General features: G+C 46.4%; 1 protein-coding gene across 12 annotated transcripts in view; it reads left to right on the forward strand.

The window, feature by feature from the left end:
- ARID1B (AT-rich interaction domain 1B) overlaps positions 1-15,660 on the forward strand; it is a 450,488-nt gene extending 434,828 nt beyond the window's left edge. For all 12 annotated transcript variants that reach the window (XM_058736206.1, XM_058736204.1, XM_058736199.1 and 9 more), the window contains 5 exons: positions 2,710-2,857; positions 5,295-5,391; positions 6,860-7,643; positions 10,152-10,282; positions 12,464-15,660. In XM_058736206.1, the coding sequence (XP_058592189.1) occupies positions 2,710-2,857; positions 5,295-5,391; positions 6,860-7,643; positions 10,152-10,282; positions 12,464-14,200 (2,897 nt within the window). In that variant the 3' untranslated portion in view covers positions 14,201-15,660. The remainder of the gene's footprint in view (positions 1-2,709; positions 2,858-5,294; positions 5,392-6,859; positions 7,644-10,151; positions 10,283-12,463) is intronic.
- The last annotated feature ends 3,296 nt before the right edge of the window (positions 15,661-18,956 follow it).

The raw sequence follows: 18,956 nt of genomic DNA on the forward strand, positions 1-18,956 counted from the left end.
TCTCTCTCTCTCTCTCTCAATAATAAACATTAAAAAATTAAAAAAAAAAAAAAAAAGAATAACCGAATCAAAGGATGTGAACTTTTTTTTTTTTTTTTTTTTTAGTTTACGGAGTATCTTTTACTCCTTAACAAACTGCCACAAAAAGTGGCTTTAAACAACAACACTTGGGTATGTCTCAAGTCCTCTGGTGGGCAGGGTGGTTCTTCATTTCGAGTTGTCAGCCGGGACCCTGAGGCAGCCTCTGTCACCTGGAAGCCTGATTAGGGACTCTGCTGGAGCCGCGATCACTTGAATGGCCGCTGTCATCTGGAGGGTCTGTTGGGAACTCATCTGAACATGTCGGCTAGGGGGCCTCCCCCATGGGCCGTCCCGTGGAGCTTCTTGGGTGCCTCGTGGCGTGGTGGATGGGTCACAGACACTCCAAGTTAAAAGTTAAGTTAAAAGTTGCTTGTCAGTTTAATACTCTTCACATGAACGTGGAACAGTGTGTGGCCCTCACTCCCTTACCAAGAATGATCATTATCAGTCCTTTTAATAGTTGCCAGTCAGATGGTGGGGGAGGAGTGGAGGGGACGGGAGGGCCTCATAGTTGTTTTGACTTGTATTTCTTTAATTACTAGTGAAATCAGACACCTTTTCATATATTGATGGGCCATTTGTTTTCTTTTTTTCTGAATGTCCATTTGTGCGTTTACCCATTTTTTTAAAAATCTGGTTGTCTTTTTCCTTACCTATTTTTAAAGAATTTTTCTTGTATCAAGGAATTAAGCTGTTTAACTTTAATTATCCCCCTTAATGTTTGCCTGTCTCTGTTCTTCCATTTATAAAACGGAAAGTGACATCAAAACTCATTCTACCACACGTGGACTTAAAGTGGAAGATACAGTGTGAGATAGCACACTTGCGAAGCACAGAGCCCCCCGCCCGTGTGAGACCCCATTATCTGCACCTCTGTTCTAGCAAATTCCATCAGCTCACAGACGTTTAATCAGCTTTTGCTTCATGTCACATAAAAGTAACCTTCCTAGGATGAAGAAAGGTAGTAGCACTGTATACCAATTAAGATTTGCATTAAAATGTTTAATTTGCCTACAGGCTAGTTTTTGGGCTTGACCCAATTTCCTTCAGGCTCTGAGCTGATGCTAATTTGCATATTTGACCTAATTGCCACTCTACGTCCTGATAGAAATACTAGTATTTCATCCATTCTTGAGTTATTCTTAATTCCCTAGTGGTTTTCCTTTTCCTGGTTTTGGAGTGAGTCTGCTGATAGGTATTCGTGCTAAGGTTTTTTCTTTTTTCCCCCGTAAGGGAAGGGAACTAACTTTACCCATACAGCTGACCCTTGAACAACACAGGTTTACACAGATTTTTTTCAATAAATAGATGTATGGTACTAGAAATGTTTTTCTTTTCTTTTCTTTTCTTTTTTAAGTTTATGTATTTTGAGAGAGAGAGAAAGAGAGCATGCTTTCAAGCCAGGGAGAGGGAGAGAGAATCCCAAGCAGGCTCCGAGGTGTTAGCATGGAGCCCAACACAGGGGTCGATCTCACAAACCAAGAGATCATGACCTGAGCTGAAATCAAGAGTCAGAGACTTAACTGACTGAGCCAGCTAGGCGCCCCATAAATGTGTTTTCTCGTAAGATTTTCTTAACATTTTCTCTTCTTTTCTTTAGCTTTGTTGTAAGAATACAGTATATAGTACGTATAACGTACAAAATATGTGTTAATTGACTATGTATGTTATCAGCAAGGCTTCTAGTCAACGGTGGCCTGTTAGTAGTTAATTTTAAGGGGGAGTCCAAAGTTGTACATGGATTTTCAACTTCGCGGGGGTGAGCACCTCTAACCCGCGCAAGAAGGGTCAACTGTATATGCGTTTCTTTCTCACAACCACTGCATGAGGTGGTATTACCAACTTTACTTCATCGACAAGGAGTTGAACTCAGAAGTTTGATAACCCACCCAAGAAAGGGCCGATGTTCACTCTCTACCTTACTTTATAACAAATTACCACAAACTCAGCAGCCTAAAACAACATCAGTTTACGGTCCCATGTGTCCGCGGGCTCTCAGCTCAGGGCCTTACACGGCAGACATCAGCATGTCAGCCAGGACTCAGGGCCCTCTTCCGAGCTCGTTGAGGTTGTTGGCAGATTTGGTTCCTCGAAGTCGAAGGACTGAGGTCTCATTGTCTTGTTGGCTGTCGTCTGCCTTCACAGTCCTAGAAGCTGCCACCTTTGTGAATATGTGGCCTTCTCCACTGCATGGTGGGTGCCTCCTCAAGGGTGGCAGGCGGGTGTCTCTGACTTCTAGACACAGATTGAAAGGGCACTCCTGGATAATCTCCCTTTTAGTTGACTACCAGTCAGCTGATGAGTCACTTTAGTTACATCTGTGAAATCCCTTTGGCCATCGAGTGTAATGTAATCACGGGAGCCATGTTCCCATCATATTCGTGGGTTCTACCGGTACTCCAGGTGGGGGCTCATTTAAGGCCCGTGCATGGGGTCAGGGATGGGGATCTTGGGGTCCTTCCTGAGTCCAGACCTTACACTCATTGGTTTGTATTGTTGTCGGCCATGTTAAGACTGAGACATCTACATCTGCCGTATTGAGGTTAACAGAAATGACTCGAAGGGCTGTCTGGGCCCCTTGGGGGTCGAAAATGCTTAATTTTATATCCGTGATTTAAAATGTTGCAGTGCCTGGGAGCAGTGAGCCCTTTATGACTCAAGGACAGATGCCCACTAGCAGTGTGCAGGACGTGTATAACCAGAGTCCCTCCGGAGCGCTATCCGGTCTGGGCATGGGGCGGCAGCAGTTTCCCTACGGAGCCGGCTACGACCGAAGGTGAGTGTTTTCTAAGACGACACGGAGAGAGTGCTAGAAACTGCACTCTCCTCACACGTGCGTTTCCGAGCCCGGGGAGCCGACGACAGCACACAGTACCTGCTTTCCCGCTAAGCATCGTGTGGGGTGGCTGCCTTCAGGACGGGGGAGGGGGACGCCTGAGAACCAGGTGGTCCTCTCAGCACCCGGATGCTCGGCCCCTGTCCCCGCACCGAGACCCCCACCTCCAGCTGCCCCGTGTGGCTCCTCCTGTGAACGGCCACAAAGTCGGGCGTGTAGCATCCCCCGACCGCCTTCCCACCTGCATTTCTTCCCTCGGGAAAGCCACCCAGCAAGCTCTCGAAAAAGTCTTCCAGGCCTTGTCTTCTCAGATGTTTCCATTCTTCCCTGCGAACATGTGAAACGGAGAGAGAATACTCTGCTCCTTAAGAAACATCTCTGAGGAAAGCCATGGCAGTCTTTTTTTTTCAGGGTGGCCTCTGGACACCGAAATGTTGGGCTTCAGCGCTCATCCAGATTAGTTTTAGTTAGATGGAGGGAAAGTCATTGAAGTGTCTCTGAGAGGTCGCCGGAAACTGCTTCCTAAAATAGTGGCTTATGGGAGACTTCTTTTTGTGAAGCAGGCCCCTTACCTGTGCCCCTGACCTAAGTACTTACTATGAAAGCCCCTTCCCCTGGATGGGAGGTTCTTTACCTCACCGTCCCACAGGTGCTCAGAAACAAAGTCTTGAATGTAATATTTGTGATTTTGGAAGGAAATTGAGGCTCACTAGAGGACTCTGTAACTGTGGCCACAGGGGCATGGCTTGGGGTAGGGGTGGCTGGTGTGGTGGTGTTCCTCACAGACTGCCCACCTGCTGGGCCGCAGGCAGTGGTGAAGTCTTGGGAAGGTTCCCTCCCCACCCCCGCCCCACCCCATAACACAAACAGGAAGGAAGGAAGTTTGAAAATCACTGTTTTTACCAAATAATATTTCTTTCTGGCATTTTCTGTGCACCTGGTTCTTGCGAATACATAGCCATCACAAGCTTAAAGTGATTTGGTACTTTCCAGTAGCGACTTAAGAACCTAGACTTCGGATTCTTACCCTGGCCATAAGTGTGGTGACTGTTTATTTGTGGTGTGTCCGTTAACCAGTTAACCATCATGCTTAGTGTGCTGGAGCAGGGATTTGACTTAGATCCGTTTTTGAGGATCCAAGAGAAGCTCTTTTTTCCTTTTCCTTCCTTCCTTCCTTCCTTGTCTCCTTCCTACCTTCCAATGAGATTGGGAGAACAACTCTCTTGGAACATATATTCATAAATGAACCCAGGCAGATGTGCTGTTCTGTTTCTTCTAGAATGCTTTCTAGAACTGGTTTAGGTCATCTGGCTGTACCACATTAGGGCTTATTTACCTTTGTTAGATTTTCTGAAAAGTGCTACTTTGTTCAGCTTAAATTTTATCTATGTCAATTCTGTTTCTTTCCTCAACTGTAAGCTTCCTTCTAGCTGTTAATGCCCTTAGCAAGCACGTCTCCTATGTCTGTTTTACCCGTGATCTTCTAAAAATTCATTTATTTTCTTTCTTGTTTTCATTCTGTGACCAGTTTAGGGATATATTCAGTCCAAGTATTGTCTTTCTTATAGGATTCAATCGATACACTAAATAAACCAGTTTATCTCTTTAAACTTCAAATCTATTGCTCTTTTAAGCGTGCTACTTTTATGGTATTTATAGCTGCTCAGTGTAATGGCAGTTGAAAAATAAGTGTATTAGTCATTCCCATTTTAAGATTTAGAAATGTAAAAAAGATTTAAACGTAGGAGTACGTTTAAATCAACCCCGTCACTCTTGTAAGTCCTCTCTGTTACTCTTTTCTGTGGCCTTGTAGGGTCATGGGACTTCAAAATTTTGAGTAGTTCTATTTTTACAATTATCAGCTAACTCAGTATCATTTTGGATGAATCGGGAAGTACGCTTTTTAAGAGATTGAACACTTCCTATTCATAATGAGAAAATAAGTAGAGACGGTTTCCGTGGTTATACGTCTGTGTTCTGGCACTCCCAGAAATCCTGCTTTGATTCGTACGTTGCTTTTGTTATCTCCTGCTTTCATGAACACCTCACATCACCATGTTGTGACACTCCCCGGGGCCGCGTCAGTGGGTGGGCGGAGGCTCCTCTCAAAGGCAGAGGGTGCCAGCCTGTCCTGCCGGGACTCCTCACACACCTACTAGCCAGGAGATTGGCAGCGTTCCCAAAACGGGTGTGCCCATCCCTTTGGCTAAAAGTTCAAGTGCTGTTTCTGCTTGGCGTGCCTCTGCTGGAAGGTGTTGTGCAGTGAGGGACAGACCAGACCACTCAGGGGTGCAGAATTCCCAGCAGTGAACTGTTCATTTCTCCCTCGGCCTGAGGTCTTTTGAAAATGAAGTTCTCTTTGAATGGCTCATTCTAGGCACGAACCTTACGGGCAGCAGTACCCAGGCCAAGGCCCTCCCTCAGGACAGCCGCCATATGGAGGACACCAGCCCGGCCTGTATCCACAGCAGCCGGTGAGTTGGCGGGCAGGAATGCATCTCTGTGCTTTCTGTTTAAAACTCAAATTTGCGTTACTTCTGAGAAGTTTTAGGAAGTATAACAAAAAACAGTGGTATTTATTGAACAATCAGGATATATTTGCTCGTGCTAGAAAATATTGTTAGGATTTTAAAGTCAGCACGTTTTAAAAAGCTCTTGATATATGGGATCCCGAAACAAATATAACATGTTGTAGGAAGCAAAGGACGTTCATCCTTGTAAATAACGCCCGGCCGGAGTAAAGGTTTTTTAAACGGGTGTCTGGTGTGTGTGTTGTCCTGTCAGGTGCCTGAACTGAAATTTGTTGATGTTTTAAAGAAGGTGTGTAGAAGAAAAAAAACAACATCAAATATTATATACCAGTATCAAAAGTTAAAAGTCAATTGGCTTTTTAAAAACAAGATCTTAAGGACCGCGTGTTTTGCTGACATGGCGGGGGGGGGGGGGGGGGGCGGGTTACGCTGGCCTACGCGGCCGTGGGTCTTGAATTGTGTAAGATAACCTTGCAGATGTCGCTACTGATGCAGAGAATTGCCCACCATGCTGTGGCCGTTCAGACACAGGACTTTGCTGTCTCGAAACAACTTTTCAGGTCTAAGACCTCTGGTAACACGGAAGGGGTCTTAAGCATTGAATTCTACTGGAGCGTGTATGTACGTGACTTTTATTTTTACACCAGCTGGTCCTAAACAGCTTCTGGGTGAGGTGAAAAAACACGAACACATCCACATCTCTCTACGTCAGGAGGTTCCCACCTGGTGGGGTGCTGACAGCCGGATGTCCCCAGGAGGGGAACCTAGTAACACGGGCTGCACCGGGCCTGCTGTCAGAGGCTGGGACCAGTGGGGCTTGCGGGGGAGACTCTGACCTGCACAGCTGGAAGTCGGGGTGGGGGCCGTAGACCGTAGGGTGTCCATGCAGGCCCGGTCTGAGGAGCCAGATGCCGTGGGGAGACACTGCTAACGCAAAGCTAGGCCTGAGAAATCTGTCCAGGGGCTTTCAGGCTGGCCTTCGGGAAGCTCAGTCCATTCTGGTGAGAGTTTTCCTCTTCCTGCCGAGGCACCTTCGTGTAGTCCCGAGCCCCTGTCTGGCGTCGCCTGTGCGGGAATCTCCAAAGCCACGTCCTCCTATATTGCAGCCCTGAGAAATCCCAAAAGGGAGGAGGGATACCTACCAGGAAAAAGAGAGAGGAAGCTTTCTTTTCCCCACAGAAAATTCCAAGCACACGAAAACAAACTTTGGAAACCCTCTTCGGAGTCCGTGATGTGGTACCCTAATCCGGAAATAGAGTGCCTAAATTGTTAGTCCTTAGTTGTCACAGGAGCTTCCCATACCCATTTTGAAATGAACATTCCACCAGGTAATAACTGTTTTGCATAATTTAAGTGTGTGATTATACCTGTAAAAGCACATCAGTGTGATTTGTCTTTATATGAATTTCAGAATTACAAACGCCATATGGACGGCATGTATGGGCCTCCGGCCAAACGCCACGAGGGAGACATGTACAACATGCAGTTCGGCAGCCAGCAGCAAGAGATGTATAACCAGTACGGAAGTTCCTACTCCGGACCGGACAGGAGGCCCATCCAGGGGCAGTACCCATACCCCTACAACAGAGAGAGGGTGCAGGGCCCCGGGCAGATGCAGCCGCACGGGATCCCGCCTCCCATGATGGGCGGCCCCATGCAGTCGTCCTCCAGCGAAGGGCCTCAGCAGAGCATGTGGGCGACGCGCAATGATATGCCTTACCCCTACCAGAACCGGCAGGGCCCCGGGGGCCCGGCCCAGGCCCCCCCGTATCCAGGCATGAACCGCACGGATGATATGCTGGTACCCGAGCAAAGGATCAATCACGAGAGCCAGTGGCCTTCCCACGTCAGCCAACGTCAGCCTTATATGTCCTCTCCCGCCTCCATGCAGCCCATCACGCGCCCGCCTCAGTCATCCTACCAGACGCCTCCATCACTGCCAAACCACATCTCCAGAGCCCCCAGCCCCGCGTCCTTCCAGCGCTCCCTGGAGAGCCGCATGTCTCCCAGCAAGTCTCCCTTTCTGCCCTCTCTGAAGATGCAGAAGGTCCTGCCCACCGTCCCCACGGCCCAGGTCACGGGCCCGCCCCCCCAGCCACCCCCGATCCGAAGGGAGATCACCTTCCCTCCTGGCTCAGTCGAGGCATCGCAGCCAGTCTTGAAACAAAGGCGAAAGATTACCTCAAAAGATATCGGTAAGCGTTCCGGGCTCGGTCGGGAAATGAAGCCCAGTTGTGTTCTAGAATTTTCATGTTAGCTTAGATCTAGCTCCTGTTAATCTCAAAGGGATGAAGTTCTTAGGACGACAAGCTGTCAAGCGGTGGTTCTACGCAGGGGCAATACTTGGAAGCTGCTGATCCGAGTTCAGAAACAGTGCCCGAGAGGAGCGTGAATTGACGTGGGATTTTTCCACAGGAGCGTTATCTGTGCGCGAGAGTAGAGCCCCAAGTGAGAGACCAGGGGATCCTCAGCGACTACGTCCTGTACCGCGTTCTGAGCTTAAAGCTTTGACCTTAACCAGGCACTTAATCTCTGCAGTGTGAGCCTAACAGCCGAAAGGCTAATGAAATGCTGAGGTGGCCTGAGAAAATAAGAGCCACTCTGTAATTTTGGTAACAACATACAGACCGTGAGCTTCCCCGGGAAAAAGTAAAAGCCTGCATGTGATACGTAGATAAATATATAGCATATACGGAATTTGATATGCTTTGATGTATAGAATTGATGGTAACCCGGTGCTGGTAGATATGGGCCCAGAAGCTATTTCAGTCGGGTGCAAATCGTGTTTATTCATTCTGTTGGGATGTTCTGAATGCTAATTAGAGATCTGGAACATCTAGGAGTACGCACAGTTTTTCTGCATTATTTTTGAAGTCCTTTTAATACGGCAAAGGAAATTATAGATCTTGGTCATACAAAAAAGTTTTCAAAAATCTCAAAATCACTTGACTTGAAATCATTTACTACAGGGACTAGAAAATCAAAGATATTAGAGATGTTTTCAACCATCAGAATTCAGGACCTGTACAGAGAGAGGGAGAGAGAAGTAAGGAGTTTTAGAGAGAGGGGTGCTGGAGACAAGGAGGAGATACAGACACCGAGCACCATTTTATATATGGAAAGATATACGTAAAAATATGCACATGTGTCTGTGTGTTTATGCGTGTGCACATAAATAAATGTATTTAAATTTTTATACGTGTCTTTGCACATGTTAGATCAGTGTTTGTCTTCAGCCTGGGTAAAGTTATGTTCCTTATTTAAAGAAAAAAATTTTCTAATGTTTATTTATTTTTTTTTTTAATTTTTTTTTTTAATTTTTTTTTTTCAACGTTTTTTATTTATTTTTGGGACAGAGAGAGACAGAGCATGAACGGGGGAGGGGCAGAGAGAGAGGGAGACACAGAATCGGAAACAGGCTCCAGGCTCCGAGCCATCAGCCCAGAGCCTGACGCGGGGCTCGAACTCACGGGCTGCGAGATCGTGACCTGGCTGAAGTCGGACGCCCAACCGACTGCGCCACCCAGGCGCCCCTAATGTTTATTTATTTTTGAGAGAGACAGAGAGAGACAGAGCGTGAATGGGGGTGGGGGGGGGCAGAGAGCGAGGGAGACACAGAATCCGAAGCGGGCTCCAGGCTCCGAGCCATCAGCACAGAGCCCTATGCAGGGCTCAAATCCACAAACTGCGAGATCATGCCCTGAACCGAAGTGGGACACTTAACCGGCTGAGCCACCCAGGCGCCCCTATGTTCCTTATTTTAAAAAGGAAGTTTGCCTTTTCTGTTAGAAAAGTTTTGTGTGCCTCATAGAAAATAGGAAACGTAGATGAGATCAACCTAGAGGTGGAAACCCATGGCCCCCCCCTCCCCAGCACAGGAGATGACTGCTGATGTCTGGCATTGGCTGTGGCCCTGGTGACGCCTGAGCGCACAGGCCTGCTCGTGCCATGTGCTTCCGCCCGTTTCCCGAGACAGAAATTTCAGACCTATCGCGGGCCTCTTCTCCCGGCCCCATCTTATGGCACATCCTGCAAATGTCTTCTCTAACCCCTCTCTCTTCTTCGGTAACAGGAAGGGGGGAAAGAAAAGCACAGTCGCTCTGTTTCCCATCCCCTGGCTCAGACCAAGCTGTTGAAAAATCTGAACCATCAAAGTGCTAATAATTGTCAGCAGCATGTTCTGAGGGCAGGAGCTCGGATAGAAGAGGACAACAAGGGAATATCAAGACTCTATATCTGAGAATGTGCTGCCGCATACTCACCAGCCTTCCAGAGATCTGCCAGTGGGGCCTCCCTGAGACATTTGGGAATGGAGCGGGCCAAAGAAGACAACCAGTTTTTTTGCTGTGACTCCATTACTAACACTCTGCGGCGTCATTACAGAGTCCGTTAGGGACTAAAGGAAATAAATCGGAGATGAGAAAGGGCCCTTGTGCTTATTAGCACCCCCTCCTCTAGAAGCACTTTGGGCTCATGTGTAACCAACAAGCCAAAGGATCTTAAACGACAGCAGTTTCTTAGTAAGCCGTCCCCTCCGTGTGAATTCTGGAAACGATCGCGTTTAACTGCGCCTCGGCACATTTGTTTGAAATCAGTACCTCACTCAGCACCCCGCTTCTTTCTTCTTATTCTTTCGTTATTTTCTGTTCTTTCATGCACAGAGTTAATATTCACCTCATCCTTGTCCTTTCCCCTGGTTTTAGTTACTCCTGAGGCCTGGCGTGTGATGATGTCCCTCAAGTCCGGTCTTTTGGCTGAAAGTACATGGGCTCTGGACACCATTAACATTCTCCTGTACGATGACAGCACGGTCGCCACCTTCAGTCTCTCCCAGGTACGCCAGCGCCCGTCCAGCCAGGGGCCGGGGTAGAACAAGAAAGTTCAGGAGCTCATGCTTGAACGCATGCCCAGAGTGGTGGGCACCCCGGGACGCAGGGCCGTCCTCGTGGCTGTTACACATGTAGAGCTGTCTGGGCGCTTAATCCGGGAATCATAATTCCTTCCAGGCTCCAGTATAATAAACACACACATACGTGTGCTTCTCCTGAGAAAACAGTCCCCCGTGCACACGTGTGTGTGTATGTGTGTGTGCGGCATAGATAACAGTGAAAGTAATTGTTGTTCAGAATGAATATCAGCAGGCGGGTGGGAGGTAATCCAGACACGAAGCCGGCGCTGAAGTCAGGCTGAATACACAAGAGCTTATAACGGGACATACTCTACTTTCCAGTGAGACATAATCCCTTCCTTTTAATTAAAAAGAAATATTATAGAAAATGTACGAGAGAGAGAGAGAGAGGCAGAGAGAACAGCTTGGCGAACCCCCGTATACCCATCATTCAGCTGAAATAGTTGTGAACTCACGGCCAAACTTGCTTCTTGGTCTCCTTCCTTCCTTCCTGCCTCTGTCCAGCTTATTCTGAAGGAGTCACTGAAAAGCCTACTAATCTTAGTAAGCTTAACGCTGTCCTTTGTTCAGTGCTAGACTTAAGGTGTGGCTTCCAGCATTAATTGCTAGAAGAGAGAAGGGGAGCAGAGGGTTAGGGGAAATGGCCCAACTAAGCTACAGACTTGTAAAGAAATATATAGAAACAAAAACAAGAAAAGGTAATTCTCCTTACTGAGTACGCACAATTCTCTGCTTTGGGAGGAGAAAACCAAAACATCTAATTACCTTGCTTCTGTCTAAATTAGACCAGAATCTTCCACTTGGTCTTTTCTTCTCACATTTCAGTCCTTCATGATAGCCCTGAAAGGCAATTTTTCACTTGATAGGAAGTGTATTAATAAGGTTATAAACATCGCTTGAAGTCCACTGTAACAGAAAATATTTAAAAATGTATACGCCTCCCTTAGAGTAATTGCCTTTCAGAAGGCCTTTCAGCCTTCTGTTGGGTGAACGACTGTTGATCACACACTTTAGTAACCAGAATTGCTTTGGTAACTTGCCCCTTCCCCTTCCCTGGGAAAAAAGTTCACTTTAAGTATGGCGGGGGGGGGGGGGGGGGGGGGGGAGGAGATAAACGCCCAAACCTTCACTTGCAAAATTGTGTGCCTTCATCCCCTAAAAGTGAGTACTTTGTGGTCAGTACCTCAGTTTCCCCTTTCTTCTTAATAATTGTTTCAACCCCACTTTCAGGAAACTGATAGCAGGATATGAAAGTATGGTTGATTTCCAAAACACCTATCATTAAAGACTCCGGCCTCCCTTATTAATCCTTTATCATCCCTAAGCGCGGTGACATGGGTGCTGGGGGCGGGGAGCTTGGGCAGTCGCTAATCATGGAGCGTGTTGATTTTCTTGATGCACACATTCGCTTAAAGGAAACAAAACTGGTTCTCATAGTTGCTTTTGTCTTTCAGTTAGAGTTGTGGTAACTGAAATGTAAAATTGCATTCGACGAAACATTCTAATTCATTTATCAGGGACTAAATTGATTTGTTTTTAATTTTCTGTGTTCATGAGCGACTACATTGCTGAAATTATCTTCTCCCAAAGATATATGGAGAATGTAAATTAGAGTAACCTATGGCACCTGAGACAAAAATAACCGTAAAATCCTAAGAATAATAACCATAAAAATCCAGGCAAGCAAGTCTCAGATAAATAGCAGAAGAGAACAGACTCACTTTGGGTCAATGAGTCTATAAAATCCACGTTCCCACTCTTCTAATATGGAGTGTGTTGTACCTAAATCAGAAGAAAAGACAAAGAGCACAAAGCAGTCCGTCACTGATACTATTAAAGGTAAGAAAATAACACGGAAGTTTCCATACGGATAGAGTAGGAAAGTAAGAAGCAAATAAAAAACATGTGGTTTCGTCAACAATGTAAAATTCAGGAGATGGTTCCCACCCATCTATGGTTTCTCTTTCTTGGCCCAGCCAAAAAGGAAATGAAACGTGTGAAAATCACCCTAAAAATGTATTGATAGTTATTAGGATTGTTACCCTTCTCAGTCCCCGTGTGAGGTTATGACATTGTCCCCGTTCTTGTTCTTGTCCTCCTCTCTAGCTGTCCGGATTTCTGGAACTTTTAGTAGAGTACTTTAGAAAATGCCTAATTGACATTTTTGGAATTCTTACGGAATATGAGGTGGGAGACCCCAGCCAAAAAGCACTTGATCACAATGCGGGGAAGAGAGCTGACGGCCAGTCCTTGGCCGACGAGTCTGGGAAAGAGGAGGAGGGCACCGAGTGTGTGGACGAGGAGGATGACGAGGAGGACGACGAGGAGGACGACGAGGAGGAGGACGACGGGAAGACGGAGACCGAGGAGAGGAGCAGCGCGACTCTGGCCTCTCCCAACGCCACTGCGGATCCAAAGGAGAAGCCCAGGCAAGCTAGCAAGTTCGACAAGCTCCCGATAAAGATAGTCAAAAAGAACAACCTGTTTGTGGTCGACCGATCTGACAAGCTGGGTCGTGTTCAGGAGTTCAACAGCGGACTTCTGCACTGGCAGCTTGGTGGGGGGGACACCACCGAGCACATCCAGACTCACTTTGAGAGCAAGATGGAAATTCCTCCTCGCAGGCGTCCACCTCCCCCTCTGAGCTCCACCGGGAGGAAGAAAGAGCAGGAAGGAAAAGGCGATTCTGACGAGCAGCAAGAGAAGAGCATCATCGCAACCATCGATGACGTCCTCTGTGCTCGGCCGGGGGCGCTGCCCGAAGATGCAAACCCTGGTACCCAGACCGAGAGCGGGAAGTTTCCCTTTGGGATACATCAAGCCAAAAGTCACCGGAACATCAAGCTGCTGGAGGACGAGCCCAGGAGCCGAGACGAGACTCCTCTCTGCACCATCGCGCACTGGCAGGATTCCCTGGCCAAGCGCTGCATCTGTGTGTCGAATATTGTCCGTAGCTTGTCTTTTGTGCCTGGCAATGACGCCGAAATGTCCAAACATCCAGGCTTGGTGCTGATCCTGGGGAAGCTGATTCTCCTTCACCATGAGCATCCAGAGAGGAAGCGAGCGCCGCAGACCTACGAGAAAGACGAAGATGAGGACAAAGGGGTGGCCTGCAGCAAAGACGAGTGGTGGTGGGACTGCCTGGAGGTCCTAAGGGACAACACGCTGGTCACGTTGGCCAACATTTCCGGGCAACTAGACTTGTCTGCGTACACAGAAAGCATCTGCCTGCCGATTCTGGACGGCTTGCTGCACTGGATGGTGTGCCCGTCGGCAGAGGCACAAGACCCCTTTCCAACCGTGGGACCCAACTCTGTCCTGTCGCCTCAGAGACTTGTGCTGGAGACCCTCTGCAAACTCAGTATCCAGGACAACAACGTGGACCTGATCTTGGCCACGCCTCCATTTAGTCGCCAGGAGAAATTCTACGCTACGTTAGTTAGGTACGTTGGGGATCGCAAAAACCCAGTCTGTCGAGAAATGTCCATGGCGCTCTTATCGAACCTTGCCCAAGGGGACGCGCTGGCAGCAAGGGCAATAGCTGTGCAGAAGGGAAGCATCGGAAACTTGATAAGCTTCCTAGAGGACGGGGTCACCATGGCCCAGTATCAGCAGAGCCAGCATAACCTCATGCACATGCAGCCGCCGCCTCTAGAACCACCGAGCGTGGACATGATGTGCAGGGCGGCCAAGGCTCTGCTGGCCATGGCCAGGGTGGACGAGAACCGCTCGGAATTCCTTCTGCACGAGGGTCGATTGCTGGATATCTCGATATCAGCCGTCCTGAACTCTCTGGTTGCGTCTGTCATCTGTGATGTACTGTTTCAGATTGGGCAGTTATGACATCAGTGAGAAGGCAGCATGTGTGAGTGAAAACTAGAGGCTCCCGTATAACTGGCTGTTTTCTGTTCTTGTTTATCCAGCGTAGGAAGAAGGAAAAGAAAATCTTTGCTCCTCTGCCCCATTCACTATTTACCAATTGGGAATTAAAGAAATAATTAATTCGAACAGTTATGAAATTAATATTTGCTGTCTGTGTGTATAAGTACATCCTTTTGGGGTTTTTTATTTTGTTTTTGTTTTTTTTTTTTTTAACCAAAGTTGCTGTCTAGTGCATTCAAAGGTCACTTGTTGTTTTTCACAGATTTTCTTTTTAATGTTCTTTTCCATGTCGTGTTGCATTTTTGGGGAAGCAAATTGACTTCAATGAAACAAATTGCGGCGAAAGATGCTAAGATGGGAAAATTTCACCACACTGAGGCAAAAAAGGTGAAAAAGTGATCAACTTCCTAGGCATGTCATTCTTCAGATAATGAAAAAAACAAAACAAAACAAAACTGTATCCCATCACCCAAAGCTCTGTGCAATAGAAACTACTTCTAGAGATGTAGGAACAGGGGCTCAAGGAGGTGTGTCAGTCAGTAGTCAGACTATGAAATGATACTGGTTTCTCCACAGGAAAATGGTTCCATTAGGCTACGAGCAAAAACAATGTCGCTTGAAGTTAAGAGTGAAAACACATACCTGACAACGATCAACGGAAATTGCTTCCTCACCACTACCGTCAGTCGTGTCTGCCGTCTGTCGTTGGACCTTCCACGTGACAGTTCTTCACAATTCCTTTAATCATTTTTTAAATTTTTTTTTTTTTTTTTTTACTGCCTATGGGCTGTGATGTATATAGAAGTTGTACATTAAACACACCCTCATTTTTTCTTTTCTCTTTTCTTTTTTTCTGGTTTTTTTTTTTTTTTTTTTTTTAGTACAAAGTTTTTAGTTTCTTTTTCATGATGTGGTAACTACGAAGCGATGGTAGAGTTAAATAATTTTTTATTTTTATTTTATATATTTTTTCATTAGGGCCATATCTCCAAAAAAAGAAAAAAAAGAAAAAATACAAAAAACAAAAACAAACAAAAAAAAAAAACAAACAAAAAAAAGAGGGTAATGTACAAGTTTCTGTATGTATAAAGTCATGCTCTATTTCGGGAGAGCAGCTGATCACAATTTGCTTCATGAATCAAGGTGTGGAAATGGTTGCATATGGATTGATTTAGAAAATGGTTACCAGTACAGACAAAAAAGAAAAAAATACAACTAAAAGGAAGAAACACAACTTCAAAGATTTTTCAGTGACGAGAATCCACATTTGTATTTCAAGATAATGTAGTTTAAAAAAAAAAAAAGAAAAAAACTTGATGTAAATTCCTCCTTTTCCTCTGGCTTAATGAATATCATTTATTCAATATAAAATCTTTATATGTTCCACATGTTAAGAATAAATGTACATTAAATCTTGTTAAGCACTGTGATGGGTGTTCTTGAATACTGTTCTAGCTTCCTTACAGTGGTTTCATAGTAACCAAGTTATCCACAAGAAATAGGGGAAATACAGCCGCGGACTAACAGAGTCCCTGTCACGAAACCCTGAGGTCGGGAGGGACCTGTAGGGTTGACCTGCTTTAGAGTGGGGGGGGCAACAGTTTGATTTTTCTCCAAGTATTTAGCTAACGAGTCTTTGTTTGAAGCGATCGACGCGAACGACATTGAGGTCTGAGAATCTTCAGTATCTATGGGAGGTGGCTGCCGGCCCAGGAGCTCACTGGCCTGACAGCAGAACAGTCTGCCTTTCACTAACCCCGTCTTGATTTTAATCAGAGTTCAGTCTAGTCCACGTTTCTTCTGTGTGCCTCAGAGGTATTTTGCATTTAGTTTACTCCACCGTGTATAATATTTATATTGTGCAATGTTAAAAAGAATATGTTATATTGTATGTGGTGTACATAGTGCAAAGTGATTATTTCTATTTCAGGGCATATTAATATTCTCATATTCCTTCCTACCTGGTGCACAGTAGCTTTTTAATACTGGTCACTTCTAATTTAAACCTTTTCTTCCCGGGTCCTTGACTGTTATCGCGTAACAATCGATCTCTTTGAAACTGCTGCAGAATCCAGCTGTTAGCGGACAGACACCCTCTGACTCTACCTCTTTACCACCCTCCCAGTCACGACACAGAAACCCCAAGTCCTTTCGCCAGACCCGTTGTCCGGGGTTGCACCTGGAAGAGTTAGACAAGAGCACGCAGCCACGACCAGCGTGTGAAACGTGACGCTAGTGTCACGAGAAACAGATTTTTCTGCGAGCAGTGTCCTCGTCTGTCAGCCCCCACATACTTAGTCACACAACCTTCGTACCTAACGAGGCAGCCAAATACATGTTGAATTAAAAGCCCATTTATCATTCTACTTTAAGTACATCTGCTTGCTGAGAACAGATTGTAGTGCTCTGAGCTTCAACTACCGAAGATTTGTAAGAGGGAGTCGATAGGAGTCCAGTCGCTCTCTTACAGAGCACGAACACAAGGTGTGCAGAGACTCTGAAGCCATCCACTACCCCAATTTCTTTTGTCGACCGAAAGCGTAAAATCATTACAAAAGACTGTTGTTTTCATGGTTTGAGTTGTAATCAGTACCTAGAGTCTGACCATTGAGCAACAAGTTTTTACATACCGATATGCAACGTAACCTCTAGAGTAATCCAGGAAGACGTTAGCATCCTTTCTACATTCTCACCCCAGAATCAAGACTGCAGAAGCCCATGAAGAACTTACAACCTGCCTGAGATCATCCCGCCTACAAACTGAGTTATTGCTTTGTCCTAAAACTTAGTTGGTTTTTTTTTTTTTTCTATGAGGCTTTTCAGAAACTTACAGGATGCCCGTACTTTAAATGTGTACAAAAAAAAAAAAAAAAAAAAAGATAAAAATAAAGGTGCAAAGAAAGTTTAGTATTTTGGAATGGTGCTATAAAGTTGAATCTGTTGGTATTCGAGTGCATTTTTTTAATGTCACATAAGAGATATTGGGTGGCACGTACTCAGAAATGACTATTCAGATGTTTTGTTTGAGGTCGAGAATGACAGAGAATCCGTTTTTATTGGTGAATGTGGCCTATTCAGAAACTAGCTACACTGCTTTTGCAAAGTGAGAATAGAGAATGGTTTTTTCAGGGGGGTGTGAGCAGTTGGCTGACCCAGCGTCAGCTGCTAAGTACCTTTCTCATGGAAGGAATATGGCCTTTGCCCTGAAATCCATCCATTTAAAAACTGTTGGAAATCTTTCATTTCCTGTCAAACCCCATGTACCGATTCCTATGATCTGTTCACCTGCAAGGAAGCAGAGAAGGTATTAAATGAGCCAAAAATGACAATCCGAACAACCCATCTTCTTCTTGCTGGGTTCACTTCTTTGTCTGGAGAGCTGGAGGCCCGGCCGCCCGACGGCCCCTGCCCTCCGCCCCTCCGTGGCACCGCAGAGAACTTCCTAGTCAGACGACCTTTCAAACACGCCTAGAAATCTTCTTGGTGATAGTCATAACCTACTAAGATGTCTTATTTTGCATTAATTCAGCAGAGATGTGTTGAGCACTCCCTGCCTCGGCCCTCGGCCCTGAGGAGTCCCTCCTGAATGAAGACTTGGGTCACGTTCTCGTCTTTCGGGTCAGACAGATTCCCGAGACAGTCTTCCAAATGCAGTGTTTACGCACTGAGAACACTTAGCACGTTTTTGTTGACTACAAGATAAAGTAAGGCTCTTAGCACGTCAGTGTGTGGAGAAGAGCTCTGGACTGAAAAGCAAGGGGACTGAGTCAAGGCTCAGTGACAGCCTGACCTGCACGTACTAGGACAGTATGGTCTCTGAGGCCCCTTCCGGCTCTAAAACGTGACTCCAGAGCCTCCGGTTCCTTTCCTGCTCACGCAGGAGGGCCTGTCTGGAGGGGACCAAACGATGGTAGCCTGGGACCGTGATGCCAGGCTGCTTGATGGGCCCTGGGAAATTTAGGAATTGATTGAGACTGTACGAGAAGACCGTATCAAGGCCTTTTTTTTTAATGTTTTATTTTTGACAAAGACAGAGTGTGAGCAGGGGAGGGGCAGAGAGAGAGGGAGGCACAGGATCCGAAGCAGGCTCCAGGCTGAGCTGTGAGCGCAGAGCCCGACGCGGGGCTCGAACTCACAAACCGTGAGATCGTGACCTGAGCCGAAGTCAGGTGCTTAACCAACTGAGCCACCCAGGCCCCCCTTAAGGCCTTTTTTTTTTTAACTTTATTTATTTTGAGAGAGAGAAGGAGAGAACACGAAGGGGGGAGGGGCAGAGAGAAGGACAGAAAATCCCAAGCAGGCTCCATGCTGTCGGCACAGAGCCCAACGCGGGGATCCGTCTCACGAACCGTGAGATCATGACCTGAGCTGACGTCAAGTCAGACACTTAACCAACTGAGCCATCCAGATGCCCCTCGAGGCCTTTTTTGTTCTTAAGTCCCATGTACCCTCCCGCGTGTCCATGCTTATCTTCCCGTCGCCACGCCTCACGCTTCCGTCCCGTTTTCCAGTCCTGCTTTTGTTTGATGATGCTCCAAGTCCTCTAAAATGCCACAAATTACCAAGTTAATTCACGTTGGGATTTAAACCTATGAAACCCCGAGGGGAAGCTGGGGTAAGACCATCAAATGTGTTCTTCCTGAGTCTGACTTCAGGGACGTGAAGTTTTACCCCAGCTTTTTCAAAGCATATGCCAAGAAATAGAAGAGATCTCAAA

Source organism: Neofelis nebulosa, chromosome 6 (assembly GCF_028018385.1).
Source record: "Neofelis nebulosa isolate mNeoNeb1 chromosome 6, mNeoNeb1.pri, whole genome shotgun sequence".
Classification (NCBI taxonomy): Eukaryota; Metazoa; Chordata; class Mammalia; order Carnivora; family Felidae; genus Neofelis; species Neofelis nebulosa.